We start from the raw sequence: 27,022 nt of genomic DNA on the forward strand, positions 1-27,022 counted from the left end.
ATCTCTTATTTTCTTACATGCTTTGGTGTACTTTCTCCTTTCTTCCCCTTCCTCCATATTTTCTACAACTTCATCACCTGTATTCTCATATCTTCTTTATTACTGCCTTCCGTATTTGATTTCCTCTTCTTCATTCCACCTTCCTTGTTCTCGCTCCGGTTTTCTCTTTCTTACCTCATTCCTCGTTCTTTCCAACATTGCCCCATCCTCTTCAGTCTCTTTCTCTGTCCGTCTGCCTTTCTCCGTCTCTACTTCTGCTCATTATTTCTTCTGTCCCCAATGTGCAGCTTCCAGTCTTTATTCCTTCCATTCTCTTCGTTCTATCCTGTTGATCTTTCCCCTCTACTCCTTCCACCCTGCATGCCCGCCTCTACTGCTTCCTTCGTTTTCGCGCTTTACTTCCGTAGTCTTTATTCTGTCAATCCACTTCTGTTCTCCTCCCTCATAACCCCCTCCTTTGTTTATCCCTGTCTTCGCCCCTCTTCCTTCTTCCTTATCATATTATTTTCTTCCTCCTCTCCTTTCCTCCCTCGTCTTCCCCGCTCTTTCTTGCTTCCTTGGTTCCTCCGTTCCTGTGTGTCCAGCCCCCTCTCCCTGGCACCTCTGACCTTTCCTGCTGCTTCCGGACCACCCTGACATTCGGGAGCTGGTGCCTGTGGGTGCAGAGTCTGGCTCGGCGTGATTTATGCCATTGGTATAACAGCAGACACACTGCAGTCCATCACTGCAGTCCCCCCTGATTAAAATTCAGCTCCGGCCCAGACTGCAGCACTCCACAAATGGAATATTCTACATAATTTCCGAAAATGCTTGTTTTTCTTGTTTAAAAAGTGACCTTGTGTGATGTAAGTAGTGTTCATTTAAAGCGCTGCAATACCTTCAGATAGAGTTCGCGCTAAATAAAAGTGCAGAAAAAACACAAGACAAATCGAACGCTTTAAAGCAAGAAAGGAACACCTCGGTGGGTGAATCACCCAGCTGGTGTCACAAGGCCCCCATAGGCAGAGCGGATGTTTCTTGCCATTCCCACCTCTGCTGATTATCTAGAGGCTACCAGGCCTTACAGTGACACCTCGTCACCCAGAATACCCTCGGCACCCTCTCCAATCTCACACCTCAGCAAAGAGCCTTTGATCAGCATTAAACAGGCGAGTGCTCCCCCCTGGGGCGCTACCTCCGGGCATAAAACACCACCTTGAGTGTACCCGTTCTTTGAGGTAGACAGTACCATATAGGAGAGGTGCAAAATAAGTGTATAATCTTGTTGTAAGCCTTTATTACTGCAGGACATAATCAGGGTTTCTTTGCTACAACAGCTTGAATTATATACAACACTACATTGGGCGCTAAAAACTGGAAAAATTCACATTGGAATGTTTAGAACTCCAACTGCTCAAAATTACTCAAAACGTAACCATGAACAAATCAATTTACACTGGAAGAATACTGAAGCATTTGCTGTGCGTAATATACTAAAAAAACAAAACATAAAACCGGTTTGCCCATAGGCAATTAAAACAGAAGTGGAATGCATGCAGGGTGAACGAACTGCTCAACTTTGCGGAAAATTGTTCTTTAAGTCCACCAATGCAGTGTGCTAAAGTGTTTGGTCTTTCAGGGCAGTTTCTCAACTAGTTTTCATCAGTGGTGGTTAAGTCCCCAGAGTAATCATTTGGGTCAGCAGCATCATCCGCATCTGCACTTTCTGCCTCCACATTATCTGCTCCTCATTTTCATCGTTTTCACCATCAATGTCCTCCTTTTCGTTTTGCTCATTGTCTTCATCATTCGCATCAGTTGTTTCCTCAACTACCGATTCTCCTGTTTGTTCAACGATTTCAAAGGGATTCTCACCCTAAAAGTAAACACAAGTTTTAAACCATCTTTAGCAAAATTTTGCAGAACAAATGCACACTAACTATTACAAAAGTAACAGCAAAAGTCTTGTGTACAGTGCAAGTAAAGAACTCAGATTTCATATCACAAAAAAGCAGAAGGAATGTATTATTAGAAAAGGCATCTTACAACGGGGAGAACATATGCAGGACTTCTAAATTTTAGAGTATGTCCAGACAGGCCATAGGATGGAAAAATCCATGCCAGGTCTATGAACGCCCATGAGCTCCGAGGAGTCCTTGTACAGAGGGGGCGATGACTGGGATATTGAGGGTGGGCATCACATTTCCAAGAAATTAATTTCCTGCGAAACTAAAATTTTTTGGGTGAAACTCAGTACGGAAGAAGTGTTATTTGCAAAGCTGAGTTAGGAGTAAACAGATCTGAACATTCAATATGCAGTGTGAGCCCTGGAGGCAGGAAGGGTGGAAGTGCATCCACAGCATTACAGGCTGCAAGCTAATTGTTGATGGTAATTAACTTATCAGTTTGCAGCATGTGTACCTGTTTGATTTAATTAATGATTTTATTTAATTTGTATAGCTCTTGAATCACCCCCAGGGGGGTATCTCAGCGCTTGGAAGCACAGCATAGGTCATGGGTACTCACAAACGTTCTCTCAGGGGCCAAATTTACACTGTGGTTTGTGTCCGAGGGCCGCACCAGTGGGAGGTGGCAGGGCTAGAGCAACAAAAAAAAACAACTGACCATGAGGTTGATCACTGGTCCCTACAGCGGACACCTTCGTCCACTGAGCCACCAGACCCGGGATACACACATCTCTTGCTCTCTCTTTGTCTCCCTCCCTCACTCTCCCTACCTCTCCCATACTCTGTTCCCCTCCCTCTGTCTTCCTCCCCCTGTCTCCCTTTCCCTCTCTCACTCCCTCCCCCCTTTCCCTCTCACTCTGTCTCCCTTTCCCTCTCTCACTCCCTCACTCTGTCTCCCTTTCCCTCACTCACTTTCCCTCCCTTCCTTTCCCTCTCACTGTCTCCCTTTCCCCCTGTCACTCCCTCACTCTGTCACTCCTTTTCCCTCCTTTCCCTCCCTTTCCCTCTCACTCCCTCACTGTCTCCCTTTCCCACTCTCACTCCCTCACTCTGTCAGGGCAGTTTTCAGGAGTCTTCCGAATTTAAGATGGTCCAGACACTGTCTTAGGGCCAGCTGTAGTTGATTCCAGATGAAGGGTGCGAGAAGGACTTGCCTCCGGGTCTAGCCTTTTTTATGTTGGGGCTTTTGAGGAGCGATTGGGAGCTGACGCGCAGAGTCCGAGCCGGGTAATAGCGGCGAAGTTTCTCTACTACATCGGGAGGGCCATTGCCCCAGATAGCTTTGTGTGTGAGACAGCAGATCTAGAATTTCACGCGCTGTCGTATGGGCAGCCAGTGTAGCTGATGAGGGAGGGGAGAGGAAGCTGATCTGGGGGAAGCATTCAGAACCGTGCAGGCAGCTGTGTTTGGTATCATTTGCAATTGGTTTAAGGAGGACTCATTTGCTGCAATCAATAGGGCGTTGCAATAGTCCAGCTTGCTTGGTATCAGGGCCTGTGTTAGGGTTTTCCTTGTTGTGTCGGGGACATAAGTAAAAGCTTTCCTTAGTAAGCCATGGGTGTGGAAGCAGGATCAGACTGTGTGAGTAACGTGTTTCTTCATGTTTAGGGACTGTTGAAGGTGAACACAGAGGTTTTTGACTGTGGTTGCCGGGGTCGGGGGTGTGCCTAGTTCTGGGGGCCACCAGGAAGGTGACCAGAGGAGGGGGCATCTCCAAAGAGCAGAACCTCAGTTTTTGCAGCGTTCAGCTGGAGGAAATTGCTTTCCATCCAGTGAGATTTCCAGCATTCCTAAAGAGAAGGTAGATTGGGCAGATTGAGAAGTTTTATTGAAAGAGAAGGTAAGCTGTTGATGCTTTTATGCCTGTGGCTGAAGGGTTACCCATGTGTGGTGTGAAATTCGCTTTTAAGTAGAACTGCAGAATGGCCATATTTCTGGTTGAATACAAGACTGCAACAGAAATATACTTACTAGAAATACCAATAAAGAATTTGCTGGATTACATTTATATTTAAAGCCGACATCTCCAACGGATAGCTCTGAATCTACTGGCAGCTCACCAATACCCTGGAAGATTGGGGGTTTGACAGTGTGAAAACACGAGTCAGGATACAGGTATCCTGAACCTATAGGACACATGGAGGGACCCCCTCATGGGCAATTGCTTTTTTTTAAAAACCTATTAAAATTTTAAGTGCTGACTTTTCTATGGTTGTGTGGGTAAAAATGAAACTAACGTCCCTGGAACCTTTGGCATTTTCAGTGGGTTGTAAAACTTTAATTGTGACAGACATCTGAGTAGTCAGAACAATAATTCTGGAAGACATGGTCACTCACCATTGTGGTAACTCTCATAGAAAAAGTTGGACTGCCGATTTAACTGGCCAAGCAATTATTCAACTTGAGTCAATAGGTTCAATGTCTTCAGATATGGCTCCTAAAAATCTTACCGTTGCATACTGTTCGAACCGGGACTTGACTGTTGGGTTGTTTAGGATACTTGTAGCAGTGAGTACGCTCTCCCTTTTTATTTGTTCCTTGTAAGCCTGGAATTTTTTTTAGATAAATAAACGTTAATTTATACACATACTGCTAGTTCAACTACAATAACTTGGTTGGAACCTAGAAGAGAAGGCATTCAATGTGGACAGAAACCCTTTTGAAACTACTCTGCCACCAGGGTGTGCCAGATAAGCGTTTAAAAAATACCAGGGACTCTTATTAGGGAATGACCCGCAATCTCGCTCCCTCCACAAGCAAGCAATCAAACCCCACCAAGCAGGCCGTGACCTGAAACCCCCAAGGGGAAAAGAGCACAGCCAAGAGACCAGGGGAGCAGATAATGTGCTTTAATGTAAGCTGGGACTCCGATGTCTGTGCTCTTTTCAGGACATGCCCTTTGAAGGACACAGATTGGTCAATGAGAGAGCCCAAGGAATTGGAAAAAAATGAAATAGGGAGAAGAGGCCATCCAATTTCAAAGACATGCCCTTCACATTGACAAAGCCTTTATTTGAGATACCCATAATTAATATTATAACCACCACACTGCCCAATTATTTCAACTATCAAACCAATGCCAAGGTGTTGGCGATGTGAAGGTCTGTAATTGTTAATGACGTGATGGGTTGCACTGACATTCATATAGAGCCACTCTCACACAGACAGAGCCACCCACACACAGAGCCGACAAAAGAAGCTATCCACACAGAGCGCTACACACAGAGCGCTATGCGCCACACACAGACAGAGAGCCACACACAGACAGACAGAGCGCCACACACACACAGACAGACAGAGCGCCACACACACACAGACAGACAGAGCGCCACACACACACACACAGACAGAGCGCCACACACACACACAGACAGAGCGCCACACACACACACACAGACAGAGCGCCACACACACACAGACAGAGCGCCACACACACAGACAGAGCCACACACACAGACAGAGCCACACACACAGACAGAGCCACACACACAGACAGAGCCACACACACAGACAGATCTTCTCACCTGCACAAAGGAAAGGACAAAAATGCACACAGGCTTCGATCAAACACCTTCCAGATTAACTGCCAAGAATGCAGCAGCACGCACAGCTTCAGACCCAGCACTTACCCACCAAATACACTTCCGCCACAGAAGCAGCACTGGCTGGTGAGACTAGCCAGCCACCAGGGTAAAACCAGACAGAGCAGATGTTCTGAAGAGGCAGCTACCCACAAGACAAGGGTGCCACCAATTTCCAGGACATGGCTCACCAAGACTAACTATTAGTCAGTCAAAGCTCTAGCCTGTAGAATGGGCAATCCAAAAACCACTTGTAACCCAACCATGTCCCCGTCCTCCCTCGCCCCAAAAGAATGTACAGTTAAATGAGATTGATAGGACACTTTGTAAGGCTGAAACAGGGCACATTAACTGTAATATCCAGACGCGGGTAGAAATCTAAGCTCGGAATCAGAAAGGGGGGCCCTGAATACTGCAGGGGGGCTGGGGAGTTCAGCAGTCAATTACTCTCTGCCTTGAAAATAGTACTGTGCCAAAATGGCCTCTTACCCAGAGTGACTAGTACATGTCGCAGCTCAGCGCCCATCACAGAGCCATTGGCTTCTTTGTCGAAGACCCTCAGCCCCTCCACAAAGTCATCGTAGGTACCCTGGTCCTTGTTCTTCGCAATTGTCTGCAGCATGGGCAAGAACTCGTCAAAGCCAAGCTTCTTGGTGTTAAGCTCTGGGAAGGAGAGAAGAGTTCAGAGGAGCAGTCACCGGCTGCAGCAGCGTGCCAGGCTGGAGAGTACACATTAACAGTGACAATGTGATCGTCCAAGTTCCCCAAAAAACCCCAACCACCTCCAGTCAGGTTTTTGTCCCATCCCAGACTGCCAATGAATATTACTGATATGGTCCATCTAGCAACTGTGAACGAGGCAGAGATCTCCAATTCAATGTGTGGCACAGGGCAGGGTCAGAGCTGAGGGCACAGGTGTAAGAGCTGAGGGCACAGGTGTAAGAGCTGAGGGCACAGGGGTAAGAGCTGAGGGCACAGGGGTAAGAGCTGAGGGCACAGGGGTAAGAGCTGAGGGCAAAGGGGTAAGAGCTGAGGGCAAAGGGGTAAGAGCTGAGGGAAAAGGGGTAAGAGCTGAGGGCAAAGGGGTAAGAGCTGAGGGTGAAAGGTGAGTAGAAATCTGGCGTGTTGGGAATGAGTAGAGCACAGGATACAGATTGCTTAGTGGGTGTGTGTGTGTATTCAAAGGATAAGAAGTATGTGCGGACTTCTGTGAGCTCCCCATTCCTATCGCAATACATAATGCCTTACATACTAGAGTCACATTTTCTACAGCGTGTTCCTCCTGTCACAAATCAATATTTCAACTATTTATTAAACAATTATTGCTTGAAATAGCCTGGAGGTAGGACAGCAAACGCGCATATATACCTAATTTACGAGACGGTTTCCAGTTTCCCTTTGCTGCTGGGGGGAAGAGTTGCATCATAAATACCAGAAATCATGTTTCCACAATTTAATCGCCAGTAACTCCTGAAATATTTAACAATGTTAATACCAGATCTGCCACGATTGTCACATTTTATGTAATATCCTAAATCAGATACAAGCAACACGTCGCGTCCAAGTGAAAGAGGCCCATTAGACTCTAATGCAAGCCTAAGGTTTAGTAATAATAGCCAACGAGGATATAGTGAGCACTTCTGACTTGCCCCCTAGGTTCAATGCACCACAGACATAATGAGCCCCTGGGTCTCATCGTAACAGACTGTGCACTCTGAAATACACCTTAAAATGTAGCTCCTTCAGATTCACCCAAGTTAATTTTCAACTGGGGGGTGCTCTGGTCCACGGATGAGTGGCGTATGCTCAGATCCAGGGGTGAGTGGCGGGTGCTCTGGTCCAGGGGTGAGTAGCGGGTGCTCAGATCTAGGGGTGAGTAGGGGTGCTCTGGTCCAGGGGTGAGAGGCAGTTGCTCTGGTTTAGGGGTGAGTGGCGGGTGCTCTGGTCCAGGGGTGAGTAGCGGGTGCTCAGATCTAGGGGTGAGTAGGGGTACTCTGGTCCAGGGGTGAGAGGCAGGTGCTCTGGTCCAGGGGTGAGTGGCGGGTGCTCAGATCTAGGGGTGAGTAGGGGTACTCTGGTCCAGGGGTGAGAGGCAGGTGCTCTGGTCCAGGGGGTGAGTGGCGGGTGCTCTGGTCCAGGGGTAAGTGGTGGCTGTTCTGGTCCAGGGGTGAGTGGCGGGTGCTCTGGTCCAGGGGTGAGTGGCGGGTGCTCTGGTCCAGGGGTGAGTAGCAGGTGCTCAGATCCAGGGGTGAGTGGGGGTGTTCAGATCCAGTGTTTAGTGGCGGGAGGCAGACACGGTGTAGTTGTGAGTGATTCCTGCAGAGGTCCTGTGGTGATGGCAATGTCCAGTGTAGGGGTGAATGACTGGTGCCGAGGACCAGTGTGGGGGTGAATAACATGCGCGGGGGTGCATAACGTGTGCGGGGGTGCATAACGTGTGCGGGGGTGAATGAGGGGTGCTCGGGTCCAGTGTGAGTGACGGGTGCCGTTATCCAGTGTGAGTGACGGGTGTGGAGGTCCAGTGCAGGGTGAGAGATTCAGGTTCATCCCAGCCACTCGTTCGTCTAAACCTCGCAATCATCCAGCACCGACTCCGCTTCTCACCCGCCCAGTATTACAAAATAATCAAGCGCCCACCTGTTCGTGAGCCGAAGGGGTGGCAGCGAGGGGGTGAGCTCTCCGTCCGCCATATCCCAGCTCAGGACGCCTCCGACAGACAAACACTCACTGAGTAATTACAACACCTGGCTGCTGCGCTCCATCACAACAAACTTCGCCCAACCGGAAGTTGCATTCTGAAGGAATCCGAGCTCGGAGCCGGCCCGGCCGGGTCTGGCTCCTCTGGAATGCGGCTCCACCGGCGCAGCCTCGGCCCAGGCCTCGGGGGGATGGATGCGGGCGGGCCACGGGCGCCTGCTCTGGGCACCAGGTTCAGGCAGAAAAGGGAATGGCTGGTTCCGTCTGAACTCAACAGGAGGCAGTTCAGAGAGCAGCCGCTGGGCGGCGTGCCTGGCGTTTACAAGAGAGCGCCAACCTGCCCACCACTCCCAAAAGACAATGAGGCATTGCCCTGGCTGCCGTAGCCTGCCAGGGAGAAGAGCGCAGAAGAGCATGGCAGGCAGGGGGTGCACAATAATCGAGTGAAAGCCACAGACGTATGCCAGCTGCACCCTGGCCATCAGACCCCATCTCTGCCCGCCAGTGACATAATCTTCGAACGTCGCCCTCTGGTAGCAGCGCACACACCCGGTCTAACCAGCCCGTCATCATCCCAGGCTGTGCGCCTCACCCATCGGTGCCATAGATAGAGGTAGGGCGATAGATAGAGGGAGGGAGGGCGATAGATAGATAGAGGGCGATAGATAGATAGAGGCGATAGATAGATAGAGGGAGGGCGATGGATAGAGGGAGGGCGATGGATAGATAGAGGGAGGGCGATAGATAGAGGGAGGGAGATAGATAGATAGGAGGGCGATAGATAGAAGGAGGGCAATAACAGACAGATGTCCCTTCCAATGGCTAGCCTCCATTTATGGAGCTAGCCAATGGAAGAGCAGGCGGGACAAAGCACCCATACTGCTAAACAAAAGGTTTCGCCTGCGCGAACGCTGCTGCGCAGCAGATCGCCAGGCGAAACCTAAAAAACAGAAGCTGTCTATCTAGAAACATACCTTTTTTTGACCGCATTGCCATTTGATCCAGGTTTTCTCAATTTAGGTTTTTTGCCGACAAACGCCCCTCCAATGGGTTTATTAAGCGATTGCATCATCTTTCTTTTCATCCACCTTCCAGCAGGCCCACCAAATACTAGACTTTTCTGGTAGTCGACAACAATTCCAGGTCTCTGCATACCGCCATAATCCTGCAAATTGATAACATAAAATTAGCAGAGAGTATGCAGATAAGGCAAGTTACATGGTGTGCAAAAATGTGTTAACAGTTTTATAATAATGGCAGGCATAATCCAAGAACCAATGTTGGGTGGTCAAGGAATTCGTAGGCTAAGCAGCAGTTGTTGCCATTCTGGTAGGTGTAGATACTTCTTGGCTACAATTATGAAAACTGCAGTAAGGACACTGCTGTACAGGTTTTCATTTGCATTAGTGAGTTGAGAAATAAAGAAGATAAAATGCTTATAAACATGTGTGTGGTTGGGTCTGGTAGCGCGTGTGGTTTGGTTGTGTGTGGTGTGGTTGTGTGTGAGAGAACAGGGAGTTAGAGAAGGAGGCGGGGTGAAAGAACAGCAGATCAGCACAGTAAAAGAACAGGGAGTTAAAGAAGGAGGTAGGGTGGAAGAGAGCAGCAGATCAGCACGTGAGAAGACAAGAGAACAGGGAGTTAGAGGAGGAGGTAGGGTGGAAGAGAGCAGCAGATCAGCACGTGAGAAGACAAGAGAACAGGGAGTTAGAGGAGGAGGCGGGGTGGAAGAGAGCAGCAGTTCAGCACGTGAGAAGACAAGAGAACAGGGAGTTAGAGAAGGAGGCAGGGTGGAAGAGAGCAGCAGATCAGCACGTGAGAAGAGAAGAGAACAGGGCGATAAATAGAGGGAGGGCGATAGATAGAGGGAGGGAGGGCGATAGATAGAGGGAGGGAGGGCGATAGATAGAGGGAGGGAGGGCGATAGAGTAAGGGAGGGGCGATAGAGTAAGGGAGGGGCGATAGAGTAAGGGAGGGGCGATAGAGTAAGGGAGGGGCGATAGAGTAAGGGAGGGGCGATAGAGTAAGGGAGGGGCGATAGAGTAAGGGAGGGGCGATAGAGTAAGGGAGGGGCGATAGAGTAAGGGAGGGGCGATAGAGTAAGGGAGGGCAATAGAGTAAGGGAGGGCAATAGAGTAAGGGAGGGCAATAGAGTAAGGGAGGGCAATAGAGTAAGGGAGGGCAATAGAGTAAGGGAGGGCAATAGATAGACAGATAGATAGATAGAGGGAGGGTGATAGATAGAGAGGGAGGGCGATAGATAGATACAGAGGGAGGGCGATAGATAGATAGAGTGAAGGAGGGTGATAGAGGGAGTGTGATAGATAGAGGGAGTGCGATAGATAGAGGGAGTGCGATAGATAGAGAGAGGGAGTGTGATAGATAGAGAGAGGGAGGGCGATAGATAGAGAGAGGGAGGGCGATAGATAGAGAGAGGGAGGGCGATAGATAGAGAGAGGGAGGGCGATAGATAGAGGGAGGGCGATAGATAGAGGGAGGGAAGGCGATAGATAGAGAGAGGGAAGGCGATAGATAGAGAGAGGGAAGGCGATAGATAGAGAGAGGGAGTGCGAGAGATAGAGAGAGGGAAGGCGATAGATAGAGGGAGGGAAGGCGATAGATAGAGGGAGGGCGATAGATAGATAGAGGGAGGGCGATAGATAGAGGGAGGGAAGGCGATAGATAGAGAGAGGGAAGGCGATAGATAGAGAGAGGGAAGGCGATAGATAGAGAGAGGGAGGGCGATAGATAGAGAGAGGGAGGGCGATAGATAGAGAGAGGGAGGGCGATAGATAGAGGGAGTGCGATAGATAGAGGGAGTGCGATAGATAGAGGGAGTGCGATAGATAGAGAGAGGGAGGGCGATAGATAGAGGGAGGGAAGGCGATAGATAGAGAGAGGGAAGGCGATAGATAGAGAGAGGGAAGGCGATAGATAGAGAGAGGGAAGGCGATAGATAGAGAGAGGGAGGGCGATAGATAGAGGGAGTACGATAGATAGAGGGAGTGCGATAGATAGAGGGAGTGCGATAGATAGAGAGAGGGAGGGCGATAGATAGAGAGAGGGAGGGCGATAGACAGATTGAGGGAGTGCGATAGATAGATTGAGGGAGGGAGTGCGATAGATAGATTGAGGGAGTGCGATAGATAGATTGAGGGAGGGAGTGCGAGAGATTGAGGGAGGGAGTGCGAGAGATTGAGGGAGGGAGTGCGAGAGATTGAGGGAGGGAGTGCGAGAGATTGAGGGAGGGAGTGCGAGAGATAGAGGGAGGGAGTGCGAGAGATAGAGGGAGGGAGTGCGAGAGATAGAGGGAGGGAAGGCGAGAGATAGAGGGAGGGAAGGCGATAGATAGAGGGAGGGTGATAGATAGATTGAGGGAGTGCGATAGATAGATTGAGGGAGGGAGTGCGAGAGATTGAGGGAGGGAGTGCGAGAGATTGAGGGAGGGATTGCGAGAGATTGAGGGAGGGAGTGCGAGAGATTGAGGGAGGGAGTGCGAGAGATAGAGGGAGGGAGTGCGAGAGATAGAGGGAGGGAGTGCGAGAGATAGAGGGAGGGAGTGCGAGAGATAGAGGGAGGGAGTGCGAGAGATAGAGGGAGGGAGTGCGAGAGATAGAGGGAGGGAAGGCGATAGATAGAGGGAGGGTGATAGATAGATTGAGGGAGTGCGATAGATAGATTGAGGGAGGGAGTTCGAGAGATTGAGGGAGGGAGTGCGAGAGATTGAGGGAGGGAGTGCGAGAGATTGAGGGAGGGAGTGCGAGAGATTGAGGGAGGGAGTGCGAGAGATAGAGGGAGGGAGTGCGAGAGATAGAGGGAGGGAGTGCGAGAGATAGAGGGAGGGAGTGCGAGAGATAGAGGGAGGGAGTGCGAGAGATAGAGGGAGGGAGTGCGAGAGATAGAGGGAGGGAAGGCGATAGATAGAGGGAGGGAAGGCGATAGATAGAGGGAGGGCGATAGATAGATAGAGGGAGGGCGATAGATAGAGGGAGGGAAGGCGATAGATAGAGGGAGGGAGTGCGATAGATAGATTGAGGGAGGGAGTTCGAGAGATTGAGGGAGGGAGTGCGAGAGATTGAGGGAGGGAGTGCAAGAGATAGAGGGAGGGAGTGCGAGAGATAGAGGGAGGGAGTGCGAGAGATAGAGGGAGGGAAGGCGATAGAGGGAGGGAAGGCGATAGATAGAGGGAGGGAAGCCGATAGATAGAGGGAGGGCGATAGATAGATAGAGGGAGGGCGATAGATAGAGGGAGGGAAGGCGATAGATAGAGGGAGGGAGTGCGATAGATAGACGGAGTGCGATAGATAGATTGAGGGAGGGAGTGCGATAGATAGATTGAGGGAGTGCGATAGATAGATTGAGGGAGGGAGTGCGAGAGATTGAGGGAGGGAGTGCGAGAGATAGAGGGAGGGAAGGCGATAGATAGAGGGAGGGAAGGCGATAGATAGAGAGAGGGAGGGCGATAGATAGAGAGAGGGAGGGCGATAGATAGAGAGAGGGAGGGCGATAGAGAGAGGGAGTGCGAGAGATTGAGGGAGGGAGTGCGAGAGATAGAGGGAGGGAGTGCGAGAGACAGAGGGAGGGAGTGCGAGAGATAGAGGGAGGGAAGGCGATAGATAGAGGGAGGGAAGGCGATAGATAGAGGGAGGGCGATAGATAGAGGGAGGGAAGGCGATAGATAGAGGGAGGGAAGGCGATAGATAGAGGGAGTGCGATAGATAGAGGGAGTGCGATAGATAGAGGGAGTGCGATAGATAGATAGAGGGAGGGCGATAGATAGAGGGAGGGAAGGCGATAGATAGAGGGAGGGAGTGCGATAGATAGACGGAGTGCGATAGATAGATTGAGGGAGGGAGTGCGATAGATAGATTGAGGGAGTGCGATAGATAGATTGAGGGAGGGAGTGCGAGAGATTGAGGGAGGGAGTGCGAGAGATTGAGGGAGGGAGTGCGAGAGATAGAGGGAGGGAGTGCGAGAGATAGAGGGAGGGAGTGCGAGAGATAGAGGGAGGGAGTGCGAGAGATAGAGGGAGGGAGTGCGAGAGATAGAGGGAGGGAGTGCGAGAGATAGAGGGAGGGAGTGCGAGAGATAGAGGGAGGGAAGGCGATAGATAGAGGGAGGGAAGGCGATAGATAGAGGGAGGGAAGGCGATAGATAGAGGGAGGGCGATAGATAGATAGAGGGAGGGCGATAGATAGAGGGAGGGAAGGCGATAGATAGAGGGAGGGAGTGCGATAGATAGACGGAGTGCGATAGATAGAGGGAGGGCGATAGATAGAGAGAGGGAGGGCGATAGATAGAGAGAGGGAGGGCGATAGATAGATAGATAGAGGGAGGGCGATAGATAGAGGGAGGGCGATAGATAGAGGGAGGGCGATAGATAGAGGGAGGGCGATAGATAGAGGGAGGGCGATAGATAGATTGAGGGAGTGCGAGAGATAGATTGAGGGAGTGCGAGAGATAGATTGAGGGAGTGCGAGAGATAGAGGGAGGGAGTGCGAGAGATAGATTGGAGGGCAATAACAGACAGATGTCCCTTTCAATGGCTAGCCTCCATTTATGGAGCTAGCCAATGGAAGAGCAGGCGGGACAAAGCACCCATACTGCTAAACAAAAGTTTTTGCCTGCGCGAACACTGCTATGCAGCGGATCGCCAGGCGAAACCTAAAAAACAGAAGCTGTCTATCTAGAAACATACCTTCTTTGACCGCATTGCCATTTGATCCAGGTTTTCTCAATTTAGGTTTTTTGCCGACAAACGCCCCTCCAATGGGTTTATTAAGCGATTGCATCATCTTTCTTTTCATCCACCTTCCAGCAGGCCCACCAAATACCAGACTTTTCTGGTAGTCGACAACAATTCCAGGTCTCTGAATACCGCCATAATCCTGCAAATTGATAACATAAAATTAGCAGAGAATATGCAGATAAGGCAAGTTACATGGTGTCCAAAAATGTGTTAACAGTTTTATAATAATGGCAGGCATAATCCAAGAACCAATGTTGGGTGGTCAAGGAATTCGTAGGCTAAGCAGCAGTTGTTGCCATTCTGGTAGGTGTAGATACTTCTTGGGTACAATTATGAAAACTGCAGCAAGGACACTGCTGTACAGGTTTTCATTTGCATTAGTGAGTTGAGAAATAAAGAAGATAAAATGCTTATAAACATGTGTGTGGTTGGGTCTGGTTGTGCGTGTGGTTTGGTTGTGTGTGAGAGAACAGGGAGTTAGAGAAGGAGGCGGGGTGAAAGAACAGCAGATCAGCACAGTAAAAGAACAGGGAGTTAAAGAAGGAGGTGGGGTGGAAGAGAGCAGCAGATCAGCACGTGAGAAGAGAAGAGAACAGGGCGATAAATAGAGGGAGGGCGATAGATAGAGTGAGGGCGATAGATAAGATAGGGAAGGAGGGCGATAGAGTAAGGGAGGACTTTATTTTTCTGACACCGAATCCGACATTGAATTTCCTGCCACCCCTGGGGACGGGAGCGATTAAGGTACACATGAAAACACCCAGCGAGCGGACCGTTCTGTTCCTTCATCCAGACCTGCAGGCGCAAGGCGCAGACTACCTGTCGTTCCAACCCATGACGGGGCGAGACCGGTGGACATTAGCAGGACCGGCAGACTGTTAGGACCGCCAGCTAAACTTAAGGACTACATTTGTGGATAGTGGAACCTTATGTTCTCTATCTGTTTCTACTGTTCCCATCACCCCCAAAGGAGGGGGATGTGTTGTGTTTATAATACTTGTGTCCCTCCTAGGACACCTTACTAGACGTGCTTCCCAGTGTCCCTACGAGGACACCGTTTAGCAGTGAGGTCACCAGCTGATAACTGTCACATATGACAGTTACCAGCTGATCGCCGAGCTGACTGCCGCTTCGCTCCATGTTAGGAGCAAACGTGTTGGTCGGAATAAAGAAGTTAAGAACACTCAATAGTTTTGTATTCTTAACACACTTTGCCAGGGCCGGTTCTGGTTCCCAGTCCGGCCCTGCAAGAGCATCGCCAATACCTGCTTAAAATATGCACTAGATGCAGTGGAAACATCAGACCGACATTATGATAGGAATCACTGAGAGAGCTATGCCTCGTTAAGAATTTCAGGTTTTAAGTTCTTAGGCGCTAGGTGGTACACTGGTGAATGGCCGCCATTAAGTTAGGCTCTCACCGTCCGGAGATCTAAATCCAGCATTTATCCTTTCAAATCGGAGTATGCTTGCTTTGTCTTGGGCAGGAGAGCATCAGAGCAGTACCACCGTTGAGGAGTATGTATCCTCCTGGGCGCGAGAATGTCTGGGCAATAGTACTATCGAAGAGTATGCAGCCTGCTAGTGGGAGAACATCTGGTACTACTGCTATTGACGAGTGTGCAATTTAATGGGCAGGGGCATGTTCTCGCAGTACCACCATTGAAGAGTATACATCTGTTAAGGTGGGACAGCATCTGAGCAGTATAAATCCTCATGGACACGAGAGCAGTAACAGGGTACCACGGGTGGTTATGCGTGTGTCCCTCCCCAATCCCACTTGCATCGCTACTATTTTCTTGAATGTCTCCCCAATTCCTAGGTATTATAAGTTGAGAGCAGTAGAGGTGGGATCAAATGCCTCCTTTAAAAAACAGAGCAAATGCTCATTAACCACATCAGATGAGACTTGCCTTTTTAATACGCAAATCTTTACCCATGTGGACAGCAGACTCCTTAATCCAAGTATATGCAGGGACAGATGGACAGTGACCTGGGCATGACCTGGGCAGCCCTCTGGGCCTGGTAGATGGACCACGGGCTGAGTGGAGCATTATCGGGGAGTGTTTATATCAGGGAGGGATGTAAGAAATGGCGACAGGCTCAGTGGTTCTCGCAAGGTACTAAAATGGACGGCCTTGCAACCGACCGAGCAAAGAGACTTATGATTGACTGAGGAGCAGAGTGTGGACCCTAGTACCCTGGTCTTCATTGCTTGAATTTGCTCGCGAGAAAGAGTGGCCGAATCGTGTCACTCATAATTACACTGAAATTAAAAAAAATTCACACATAAGCATTCTGAAACTTGGCATCTATCTGATGTAAATATTATTTCTCTCTAGTCTCACAGTCGACCCTGGCATCCCAAATTCGAAGGCGAATTGCGACGCGATATCACAGAGAAGAAGGTGGTGGCCTCTGTCTGATGTCGTCGTAGGTATTGTGTTTCACCACTGCGGCGCACGCACGGTCTCCGCGACCTCAGTCCACTCCCTGGAGGGCGCGTGACCGCGCTGTGATGAGTCAGAGAGCAGGTGCCTTTCTCTTGAGCTTTAATTGCAACACCGTTCACCGCTCAGATTCCATATCATTTACCGCCCGCCTTGTAGCAGTAGCTCTTCGTTTATAGAAGATCTCAAAGACTTCATCAGCGACCAATACTCTCAAAGTGACAATCAGACCATCGTGGGTGACTTCAATCTCCACTGGGGCGCACCACAAGACTCCTCTGCGAACTCACTGGCCACCTTCCTCTCGGCAAATGATCTTATCCAACACTGCACTGAACCAACCCACTCTAAGGGCGCAATCCTGGACCTTGTTATTTCTAAAGCAGGCATGCTTTCTACTACTACCCCTATTCATGTAGATTGGTCTGACCACCACCTCATCCCATTCTCTCTTCAACTTTCACACTCTATAACTCTTGGCCAACCCAAGAGGGCCATCTCCTGGTTCTGTGATGCCAAAAACATTGATGTCGGTCCCCTCTGTGAATCAGCTTTGCTTTCACTTCCAAGGCTAGACCCGAACATAGCTGTTGACGATCTCACCTCCCAATGCCTCACAGTTCTTGAAGCTGAAATTAATAACGTCGCTCCACTCAAAAGCAAAAGGATAAGGCCCACTCCCTCATCACCTTGGTTCAACAAATCCCTTTATGAGGAAAGGAAGCAGCTAAGATTCCTGGAGAAGCAATGGAGGCAATTGCCTTCCACTGACAATTTAGCCTTGCTTCGCACAGCAAGATCCAAATACCACAAGCACATCTTCCTTGAGAAAGCGACGCACTTCAAAACCCTCCTTGATTCCGCCAAAAATAGACCCAAAAAACTATTCGATCTCATCAAGACTCCGAGCTGCTCTCCCCCAACCTCCAAGGTGGAGGATTCTACAAAGAGAGCAGCGGATTTCGCTACTTTCTTCGATGGAAAGGTGAAATCACTTGTGGATCAGGTTGCTCATCCTACACCTCCAGAGGAGCGCAAATCCTTAGCCATTTGGCAGAGCTTTGACCCCATATCTGAAGATGCCCTTCTCAAATGCATACGCGAAACAAAGCCCTCCAACCACTCGCTTGACCCTATCCCCAGTGCCATTGCCTTTGACTTCTATGCCCATTCCCTCCCCTGTTGGACCACTCTGATCAACCTCTCCCTCTGGCAAGGCTCCCTTCCTGTCCCCTTCAAAACTGGGCAGGTCACCCCTCTGCTGAAAAAGCCCACTGCTGATGCGAATGACCTCAATAACTACCGCCCCATCACTAACCTTCCCTTTCTTGCAAAGATAGCGGAAAGATGTGTAGCCAAACAACTCTCTCGTCATATCAAGGACAATGATCTTCTTGACAATTGTCAGTCCGGCTTCATCCAAAACTGCAGCACTGAAACAGCCCTACTGCAAGTGGTTGATGATGCGCTGAGGATACTCGACTCAGGGGGGTCCTGTCTGCTAATTCTCCTTGACCTCTCCGCAGCCTTCGACACTGTTAATCACAACATCCTCCTCAATATTCTTCAACAGAGAATGGGCATGGAGGGCACTGTGCTTAAATGGTTTGCATCCTTCCTCTCTGACAGATCTCAAATGATCAAAATAGCGAACAGTCTTTCGTCTCCTGTGGCGGTGGGTCAAGGTGTTCCCCAAGGCTCTATACTTGCACCCACACTGTTCAATCTCTACTTAGAACCACTGGGAAACCTCCTAAGCAAATCCGGGATTCACTATCATCTCTATGCAGATGACACTCAACTCTACCTCAAGGTTGCCTCCACTCATGATCTCTCCATCCTAAAATCTACTCTTGACTCCATTCAAAACTGGATGTCATCTCATCAATTAATTCTGAATCCCTCCAAAACTGAATTCCTCCTCTTCTCCTCCTCACTCTCTCCTCCCCCGGTTCAATCATGGATGGATCAGATGAATCTACTAAACAACAAACCCATCATTGTCGACAGCGCAAAATCTCTTGGTGTCATTCTAGACAAAAAACTCAATCTAACTCCCCACATCAATTCTATTGCAAAATCTGCTCGCTACCAACTGCGCCTTCTTTGGGGAATCCGTCGCTTCTTCCCGGAGCAGGACCTTATAACCCTGGTGCAATCGCTGGTCCTCTCCAGACTAGACTACTGCAATTCTCTTCTTACTGGCCTCCCCAAATCTCACCTGTCCCCACTTAAGTCTGTCTTCCATTCAGCAGCTCGTTTCATCTATGGGGCCAAAAGAAGCGATCACATCACACCGTTGTTATCCACCCTCCGCTGGCTTCCCTTCGAGGCTAGAGCTATCTACAAGACCGCTTGTATCACCCACAAAGCCTTGCACTCCTCCTCTCCCCGCTACCTGGTGAATAAACTGAAACTCTCTGGAGGCTGTAGACCTTCACGCAATGCCGAGAATCTACTGCTTGAACCTCCCACTTTCAAGAAGGAAAGAACAATGGCCCAATCCTTTTCAGGCAACGCAGTGAGAATCTGGAACTCGTTTCCGCCTGAGCTCCGGACCACCGCCTCCTCCCAGGCCTTCAAAAGGGACCTCAAAGTTCTCCTCCTCCAGAGACACCTCCAAAAGTAATTCACGTCCTCTTGCTATTCGGAGGAAGACTTCCCACTACTGATATTTTTTACTTTCCATGACCATGGGAGTGCCTTCCCAGTGTTTTCCTGTGGTGGGAGTGTCTGCCTTTTTGCAGTATTCTCCATGTACTTGTGTTCGGTGCCCTTTTGTAACATGCACACAACACTTTGCCCTTGTAACCCACGGTTGCTACCTCTCACATGTTTTTACCTTTGATACTTGCACAAGTGCCACCTTGCCTACGTAACGCCTGTTCTTGTGCCTAGCACTTATTGCAGTATTATACCTCAAATTATACTCTGTTTTCTCTTATAACTGCCCACTTGTCACTTTTCCTCTTGTGCACTTTTGACTACCTCATGTATTTTTGGTTGCTCACAATTTTTACTACCTCAAGTATTTTGTTTGCTCGCAATTGTCACTATTACCTTTACTACCTCATGTATTTTTGGTTGCTCACAATTTTTACTACCTCAAGTATTTTGTTTGCTCACAATTGTCATTATTACCTTTACTACCTCATGTATTTTTGGTTGCTCACAATTTTTACTACCTCATGTTTTTTGTTTGCTCACAATTGTCACTATTACCTTATGTAAGTAACGTATGTTTTAGTAATCTGCTCTTCTGTAATGTTTCTCATTATGTTTCATTTCTGTTCCTAATGTGAAGCGCTCTGACGCCTCCGGGTAAAGTCCGCGCTATATAAAAATGCATAAATAAATTTAGGACATCTAAGTAACTAGCTCCGCACCCCCGCACCACCGTAGTGACGCCACTGTGGCGTCTTCCCACGGAGCGCGACCTGCGAGCCTGTCGGATCTGCCACCCACGAGAGGCACCCCCGCACCACCCTAGTGACGCCACTGTGGCGTCTTCCCACGGAGCGCGACCTGCGAGCCTGTTGGATCTGCCACCCACGAGAGGCCGCGGCACTGCCTAGGGAAACGGGCCGCATAAGTACAAGGCCTGGAGGGGAGACCATCCTTACCTAGGCTGCCGCATTCACGGAGGAGCGTCCACCTCCTGGCAATGTAGAAAATGAATATGCGCATGCGCATGTGCGCACAAACCTTAATGTGCGCATGTGCGCACAAACCGGGGATGCAGTCCCTGATGGGCGGGGTATTGAAACGTCATGAAACGTCATAAAAATGAATGTGCGCATGCGCACCATTGGTGCGCATGCGCACAATGACAGGGGGGGCGCTCAATCATGGGAGCAGCGGATTATAGAACACCGGCCCTAGGCATGTGCAAAGTGTGCACCTGCACAGGGCCGCCAAACCTCAGGGGCCGCCACGACGAGGATCGGATCTGAAGGATCACTGGCACTGGCGGCCCCTTGGCAGGATTTGGCGGCCTCCGGCTCCGACCCCGGTCCGCAATCTGCACCGTCACACACACTAATAAATCAGCCAGGTTGAATTCCCGAAGCCGGTTATACCACCAAGCAATGACACTGCAGCGTTGTTGTTTTAATTATTTCACTCTTGCAGTGCAGTTGAAAGTACTCCCTTGGGGTTGTGGAGAGCACTCCACCTCGGCTGTGGAAAGGGCAGTGCTTGAGCTGAGAAAAGCACACTGCGTATGATGCTGAAAGCACTGTTGGGCGGTAATGCACCACTCCTGGGCTGTAGAAAGCACCCCTGGCGTGGCTGAGGACAACGCTTCAGAAATCGCCCCATCTAAGGTGTGGAAGGCCACTGAGTTGGCTGTAGAAAGAACACTAAAGGGGTTGTGGAAAGCACAGTGCTAGGTCGGTGGAAATGGAAAGCATACAGCTGGGGTTGCAATTAACACGCTGCCTACGATGTAGAAAGCACACAGCTTGACTCCTTTAGGGCTGTGGAAAGCACAGCGCTTGGTCTGTAGAGCGCACCCGTCTAGGCACGGAAAACCTTCTGTCTGGGCTGTACATACCCCGTTGGGCTGTGGAAATCCTGCTGCTGGGCTGTGGAAAGCACCCTGCCTGGTCGGTGGAAAACACAGTGCCTGGGCTGTGGTAAGCACATCGCCTGGTCTATGGAAAGCCCACCGCCTGGGCTGTAGGGGGCACTCTTTTAGGGCAGTGGAAAGCACAGCGCTTGGTCTGTGGAGCGCACCCGTCTGGGCACGGAAAGCCTTATGTCTGGGCTGTACATAATAGCCCGTTGGGCTGTGAAAATGCTGCTGCTGGGGCTGTGGAAAGCACAATGCTTGGCCTGTTGCAAGCACACTGCTTGGTCTGTGGAAAACGCACTACTTGCCCTATGGAAAGCACACTGCCTGGGCTGTTGGGGCGGTCCTTTAGGGCTGTGGAAAGGACACTGTCGGGGCCGAGGAAAACACCCCGTCTGGGCTGCAACTACTTGGTCTGTGAAAAGCACACTGCTTATGCCTGGGGAAAGCAAACTCCTGGGCTGTGGAGCACACTGCCTGGACTGTGAAAAGCACGTTCCTTGGGCCGTGGAAAGCACGCTGCTGGTGTTGCTTAAATCACATCACATCGGTGTGTAAAGTACACTGTCTGGTCTGTGGAAAGCATACTCCCTGGACCCTCGTATGTAGAATCACTCTTTAGAGCTGTGAAATGCACGCCGCCTGGGCTGTTGAAAGCACACCATTAAGGGCTGTGGAAAGTGTGGAAGCGACACTGTGGGTGCCAGGGAAAACACAATACTTGGGCTGTGGAAAACACACCGCCTGGACTGTGGAAATAACTTTAACCTATTGAGACAGATGTTCAAATTAGAAGTAGCCAAAGGATATAAAAGGCAAAGTGTGACAGTTCTGTTTGTGTGACTTGGTAAAGGTTCCCCGGGCCCGATCCTTCAATTTGGAACGGTGGGAGTCTGACTCTGAGACGAGACTGCTATAGAGAGAGTCTGAGAATTAATTAAACTGTATAATTTTAATTTATAATATATATACTGTATATATGATGATCTGATATGATTGTGTACTTTCACTCAGACGGTTCTTCCTCTTTATGGTAAGGATGTGACCTCTACAGAGATTACTGATGACACACAAGTGTAGATCATATTTACAGTTCTCTGATCTACGTCCCAAGATAGACATTAAAACAATCAGTTACATGTGTCTGTCAGAATCCAAACCAGGAGAATTCCTAGTAGTCTCTTGGGTTACATTTTATTCATGCTTGTGGTGGTCCACCTCTCCCATAGCCTTCCTTAATACGGCAATGTTGTGTCAGCTCTTGAAACCTTTCATTGGTTGTCATTTCGTGAAAGAATCTTGAACTCGTGTATGTGGTTGTGGCCCAATTGTTTAAAAACTGTTGCATATTTACTCCCTTATGAATATACTGACTAAGTTTAAGTTAAAAATGTGATTGTGGCACTGGCAGGGCCCTCTTCGGGCGGGTGCACCACCAGCCAGGCTCGAGTCAAGCTGGCTTAATTCTTCCTAAATCCAAGCTGGCTTAATGCTTCCTAAATCCTATGCCCCACACATGCCCTTTTTGAGGCAGCCCAGCCCATCCCCAACTTCCAGTGCCTTGCTATATTGCCAAACAGTCCAAATTTGCCAAACATTGCATTCTAAATCCAGTAGAAAGCGTGCAGCCGGTTTCGAGGATTTCTAACCCTTCAAAGGCAGGGATGGGTTTTTAATGCACTGCTGCTGCGTGCCTATTAATCTCTCTCGGGAAAGGTTGCTTACTTTCTTTGTTATCTTCATTGAAGCGGACAGCAGACTTGCAGGTGTGTTATTAGACACAACAAAGATAGATTCAATCTGTGAATATTATTTGACAGGCACTGTTGTGCAATGTGCAGGCCTCGAGTGGGAACAGTCTTACAATGACAGTGCTGCCTGTTCGCGCCGACACCGGCAGTGACGCACGCCATAATTCTATATTAGGTATTATTTAAAAGGCTCATCCCTGGTCTCAGGCTCCATCTCAAAAACACGGATCCCTGTGCGTCCTGAGCCCAACCCCTGTACTGAGTCTAAAACAAAGGAGCAAGGTGGCAGACGACCAAAATACCCCTTGTTCAGGCCTCAGTGCGTGAAATGGAAATATTGAATTGCAGGCACTCACTAATTAGAGTACCTGCTTGCTCCTGAGAAGTGCCGGTGCTCTCCCATTAAATAGGTTACAGCAGTGCTGAGAGGTGCAGATACTCTACCCGTCACATTCAGGAAGTGCAGTCTCCACCCCGTCCGGACCCCCTCTTCCGGGGCCCCCACCTACGCTCCCTGCACAGGGCCACCATGAGCCTAGAGCCGGCCCTGCTCCGAGCAGGCTGCACCTGCTTCAGATGCAGAGGGAGAGAGGCTTGCTTCAGCGCAGACCTCTCTCACAGCTCTCAGAAGAGCTGAGGGGGCCGGGGCCTTCTGGGGGCCCCTTTATTAACTGTAGAGAGTGAGGCCCCCCGCACTGCGGGGGCTGCAGGGGCGTTTGTTACGCCCCTGGAGACAATGTAGTTGTTTGAGAGTTCTGTCTTGTTACTCTGCCTAACTGCCACTTTGAATCATGGACTGGTACTATGCTGATTGCCTTTTTGTTGATTTTTTGTTTCTTCAATTGTGTACAATATTCTGATGTTCAATACTCTTTTGTGAATATCTGTTTATGTTCATTAATTGTTTATGTAATCTGTGTATTGTATTCTAAAGCGTCACTAGTTTGTGTTTCCTTTAATGTATGACATGATTTGAATGATATTGATTCTTACGGAATAATTAAAAAACATGTGAAATAAATCACACAACCCTGTGTATTGAATCCATTGGCCCGTTATTAAATACGTTTGAATCAGAGATACTGGATATTTTTGTTTGTATACACTCCTGCTGAAAACAGCATGAGAGCAGCTCCAGGATTGGTTGGATTTGCGTTCCATTGAGCAGGAAGGAAGTCCTTCCCTTCCTGCTTGTGGACGCGGGGAAAATGTGCCATGCTGAGGAGAAGTGCTGCATTTATGGTAAGTTTGGCGCCATTGCACTCACCATATTTTCTAACCTCCACTGAAAACTGGTTATCAATGATTGCAAATAAAAGATCTGATTAATACAATCGAGAGTGGACATTCCAACCAGCAGATATCCTCCTTGCAGACAATCTGGAATTGCAGGGTGAGAGAAAACAGGCTAGTGCCCTGAAATGTTCAGGTGTACATCTGGGCATTTTTGTGAACCCCAAAAAATGAATAGAGCTGTTATAACAGGTTTTGACTCACAGACCAACTCATGTTGTAAGAGTTGAACCCTTGGTGTATCAAGGATCCTATTGCATTTAATCTGATTCAAGTTTGTACCAAGCATTTATAGCTTGAGACATGGAGTCGGATCACAAAACACTTTTGACTATACCTATTACGTCAAGAGCAAGTAAACGGCTTCACTTAAGGCGTTAAAGAAAGCCCTCACTCACCACCTAGTGATCACTAGGTGGTGAGTGAGGGCTTTCTTTAACGCCTTAAGTGAAGCCGTTTACTTGCTCCTGACGGTGGTCGTATACTACCATTGGACACTCTTTTCTTGTTTATTGACTATTATCGGGGAATAAGAGTGTCACTCTACTCTCCCTGCCTCTCCTTTTGTTTGGATATACCTATTACGTGTCATTCGAAGTTGGCGTCTTACAGGTCCCTGTGGCGCGGTGGGCACCAATGTTATCAGGGGACTTCTCTTTCATCCCAAGGTCCATTAATATATGTGACATATAGAAGTCTTGCGGGCGCCTCGCCATATTCTGTCCCTCTCAGTGGTCCTTTGTGGTAACTTGAAGCAGTTCTCGGTGCAAACATCCCTTTCGCATCATACTATGAAAGCAGATTTGTGGGGTTGGAAATATGTGACTAGAATGTTTCTGTATATTTCTTATGCTAAATTTAATTGTTGTGTAGATATTTTGTGTTTTGTGTATTTTTATTGTGCATTATTGTATTGTGCTGCTGTGTTGTACTGTGGTTGGTACAATAAGTTCTGTTTTAAAAGGTTTGTTGTGTTGTGCCCTACTATGCTTCTGTCTTGTAGTTTTTATCCCTAATGTAGTGTTCTGTTGTGCTGGGTTACTGGTTGAAGGGGGTAAAACCCTACTCACGCAGCAACCATTATACTTGTCAGGGTGAAACACAAACAAACCCTAAATCAACCTGTGCTTGACCCTCTGGTACCTTGGCACACAAGCAGACAGGTTTAAATTAGTGGCAATGTATTAAGTATTTATGCAGCACTTCAAACAGTAATAAAGTGAAAACACAACACAAGAAAAATTCCACAACAATTTAGCAAAATAGGGCAAAATGTAATAAGTTATTTGAGGCCAAAACAACAAAAATCCAGTCAGTAGAACCAGAGATATGCAATTTTAAATATTTAAGTGAAAACAGGGGTTATTAGCACAAAGCTCCAACTTTGGTTATCTGGCCGCTTCAAACCAGGACAATGCTACAAGCTCGGACTGACCACGATGGAGCATGGGCCAGATACGGGGACCAAGTCAGGCGCGCAGAGCAAAGTACCTTAAATCCAGGCTGCCTAGTGCTGCTAGAGCCCGTGTTGACAATGCATCGCAGAATGGCGGCTGCGAGGTCCTGCGTCGAGGATGCATTGCACCGCAGTGGTTCCTAGGAGCTGTGGGGCCGCAATGCAAGGTCCTGCATTGAGGATGCTTTGAACAGCAATGGTTCTGAGGCGCTGCCAGGGTTGCAATGCGGGGTCCTGTTTTGAGGATGCGTCACACAGCGGCTGTTCCGATGAACTGCAGCTCCTGCATCAGGAATGCAAAGGGAACAATGGGGAATTAAATGAATTGGAGATCTCATGGATGGGAACTCATTTCGTTTCTTTGAGTCATTAAATCAGAACTTTACTTTCCCCAGTCACAACTCTGGAAGTAAGTGTGGGCCTGCTTGAGCTGTAAACTAGGGAAAGATCTCATTCATCTCCTAGGCTGGCGGATTGTGGACTACCCCTTATTGGGATTTTCCATGTGCGGTGTGTCTATTATGCACCAAATACTTATAAGAAATTGATACTCACAAGATACTTGTTTCAGGGCTAAATCCTACAGGCAGGAGCAGTTAGGAGTGGAATACTCAGAGGGAACCTGGAAGGAAATCTTAGAACACAATGATCACTTGCTTAGAGACACACGCTTAAAATTTGCTTATTTTAAAACTACAGATGATTGGAACTGATCTCCTTTAAAATTGTATGAAGCACATCTAGTTCCCAGTGCGGCATTTTGGAAATGTTCTAGCACAGCAGGTGATCTGTATCACGTACTTTGGTCATGCCCTGCATTAGCTACATCTTGGTGTTACTTATGGGAAACACTAAGTTCAACTAATTTTATACTTTTTGTGGAGTCAGACAAATTTTCTTTGTTACATGAATTGGTGGATTTGGATAATACGACTTCCTATTGGTGTAGAATGGATATCGATGGCCCTTATGGTAGCTAAGATCCGCCTTTTGAGACATTGGCCTACAGCACAGGTGCCCAGGCATCAAGAATGTATAGCTGAGCTTTATAGGCTGGCTATCTGTAAACGTCAAATTTACAAGGTTCAGGATCAAATCCATGTTCTTAATGAAGTTTGCGGTCTTTTTTTTAGACTCTGTGATCATTGACTGTTTTCTTCTGTCAAGGAACTACTTCTTTTAGCTTTTTAATTGAGGTATTGGTTGGAGTTCTTTGAGTTTAGGATTAGAGTGTGGGATGATTTTTTGGCACTTCTGGCATTATATGTTTGTTTGATGGGAGTATGTTTTACATGGGGAGGGTTACCCTAAGTATTGCTTAAATTGTGCTTGTTACACACAATGACTCATCTGTTTCCTATTGGCTTTTATTTTTCTTCTCTTTCTTTTTTATGATCTTCTTATTACTTATCGGGATCATATTTAGCCTAGTTCTTTTGTTGAAGTGAGGTACTTTGTGGGGATCTTTGTACTTTATTATAGTTGTTTTTCATGTATTATGAAAATCTCAATAAAGAAAAGTGTAA

General features: G+C 48.5%; 1 protein-coding gene across 3 annotated transcripts; it reads right to left on the reverse strand.

The window, feature by feature from the left end:
• Positions 1-1,248: 1,248 nt before the first annotated feature.
• On the reverse strand, positions 1,249-25,965 carry LOC147683838 (myosin light chain 3, skeletal muscle isoform-like). 3 transcript variants are annotated; one of them, XM_086944237.1, is made up of 6 exons: positions 25,532-25,965; positions 13,923-14,112; positions 9,199-9,389; positions 6,017-6,190; positions 4,397-4,492; positions 1,249-1,855 (listed from the first exon to the last, which is right to left on the reverse strand). In XM_086944237.1, the coding sequence occupies exons 3-6, from the start codon at positions 9,218-9,220 to the stop codon at positions 1,851-1,853; spliced, it is 297 nt and encodes a 98-aa protein (XP_086800363.1). In that variant the 5' UTR covers positions 9,221-9,389; positions 13,923-14,112; positions 25,532-25,965; the 3' UTR covers positions 1,249-1,850. The 3 variants fall into 3 exon arrangements, 2 of the variants coding, with proteins under 2 accessions (XP_086800363.1, XP_086800364.1); XM_086944238.1 differs by lacking the exons at positions 4,397-4,492; positions 9,199-9,389; positions 25,532-25,965 and adding an exon at positions 20,047-20,065; XR_015300972.1 differs by lacking the exons at positions 4,397-4,492; positions 9,199-9,389; positions 13,923-14,112; positions 25,532-25,965 and adding an exon at positions 6,896-7,603.
• Positions 25,966-27,022: the final 1,057 nt, after the last annotated feature.

This window comes from Lissotriton vulgaris, chromosome 11 (assembly GCF_964263255.1).
Source record: "Lissotriton vulgaris chromosome 11, aLisVul1.2, whole genome shotgun sequence".
Lineage (NCBI taxonomy): Eukaryota > Metazoa > Chordata > Amphibia > Caudata > Salamandridae > Lissotriton > Lissotriton vulgaris.

Excerpts from the sequence above, each read along its gene's own strand:
- LOC147683838 (XM_086944237.1), bottom strand. The coding sequence starts at position 9,220 with ATGGCAATGCGGTCAAAAAAAG. Across the intron at positions 6,191-9,198 it reads GGCAATGCGGTCAAAAAAAG|AGCTTAACACCAAGAAGCTT; the intron begins GTATGTTTCTAG and ends TCTCCTTCCCAG. Across the intron at positions 4,493-6,016 it reads ACATGTACTAGTCACTCTGG|GCTTACAAGGAACAAATAAA; the intron begins GTAAGAGGCCAT and ends AAAAAATTCCAG.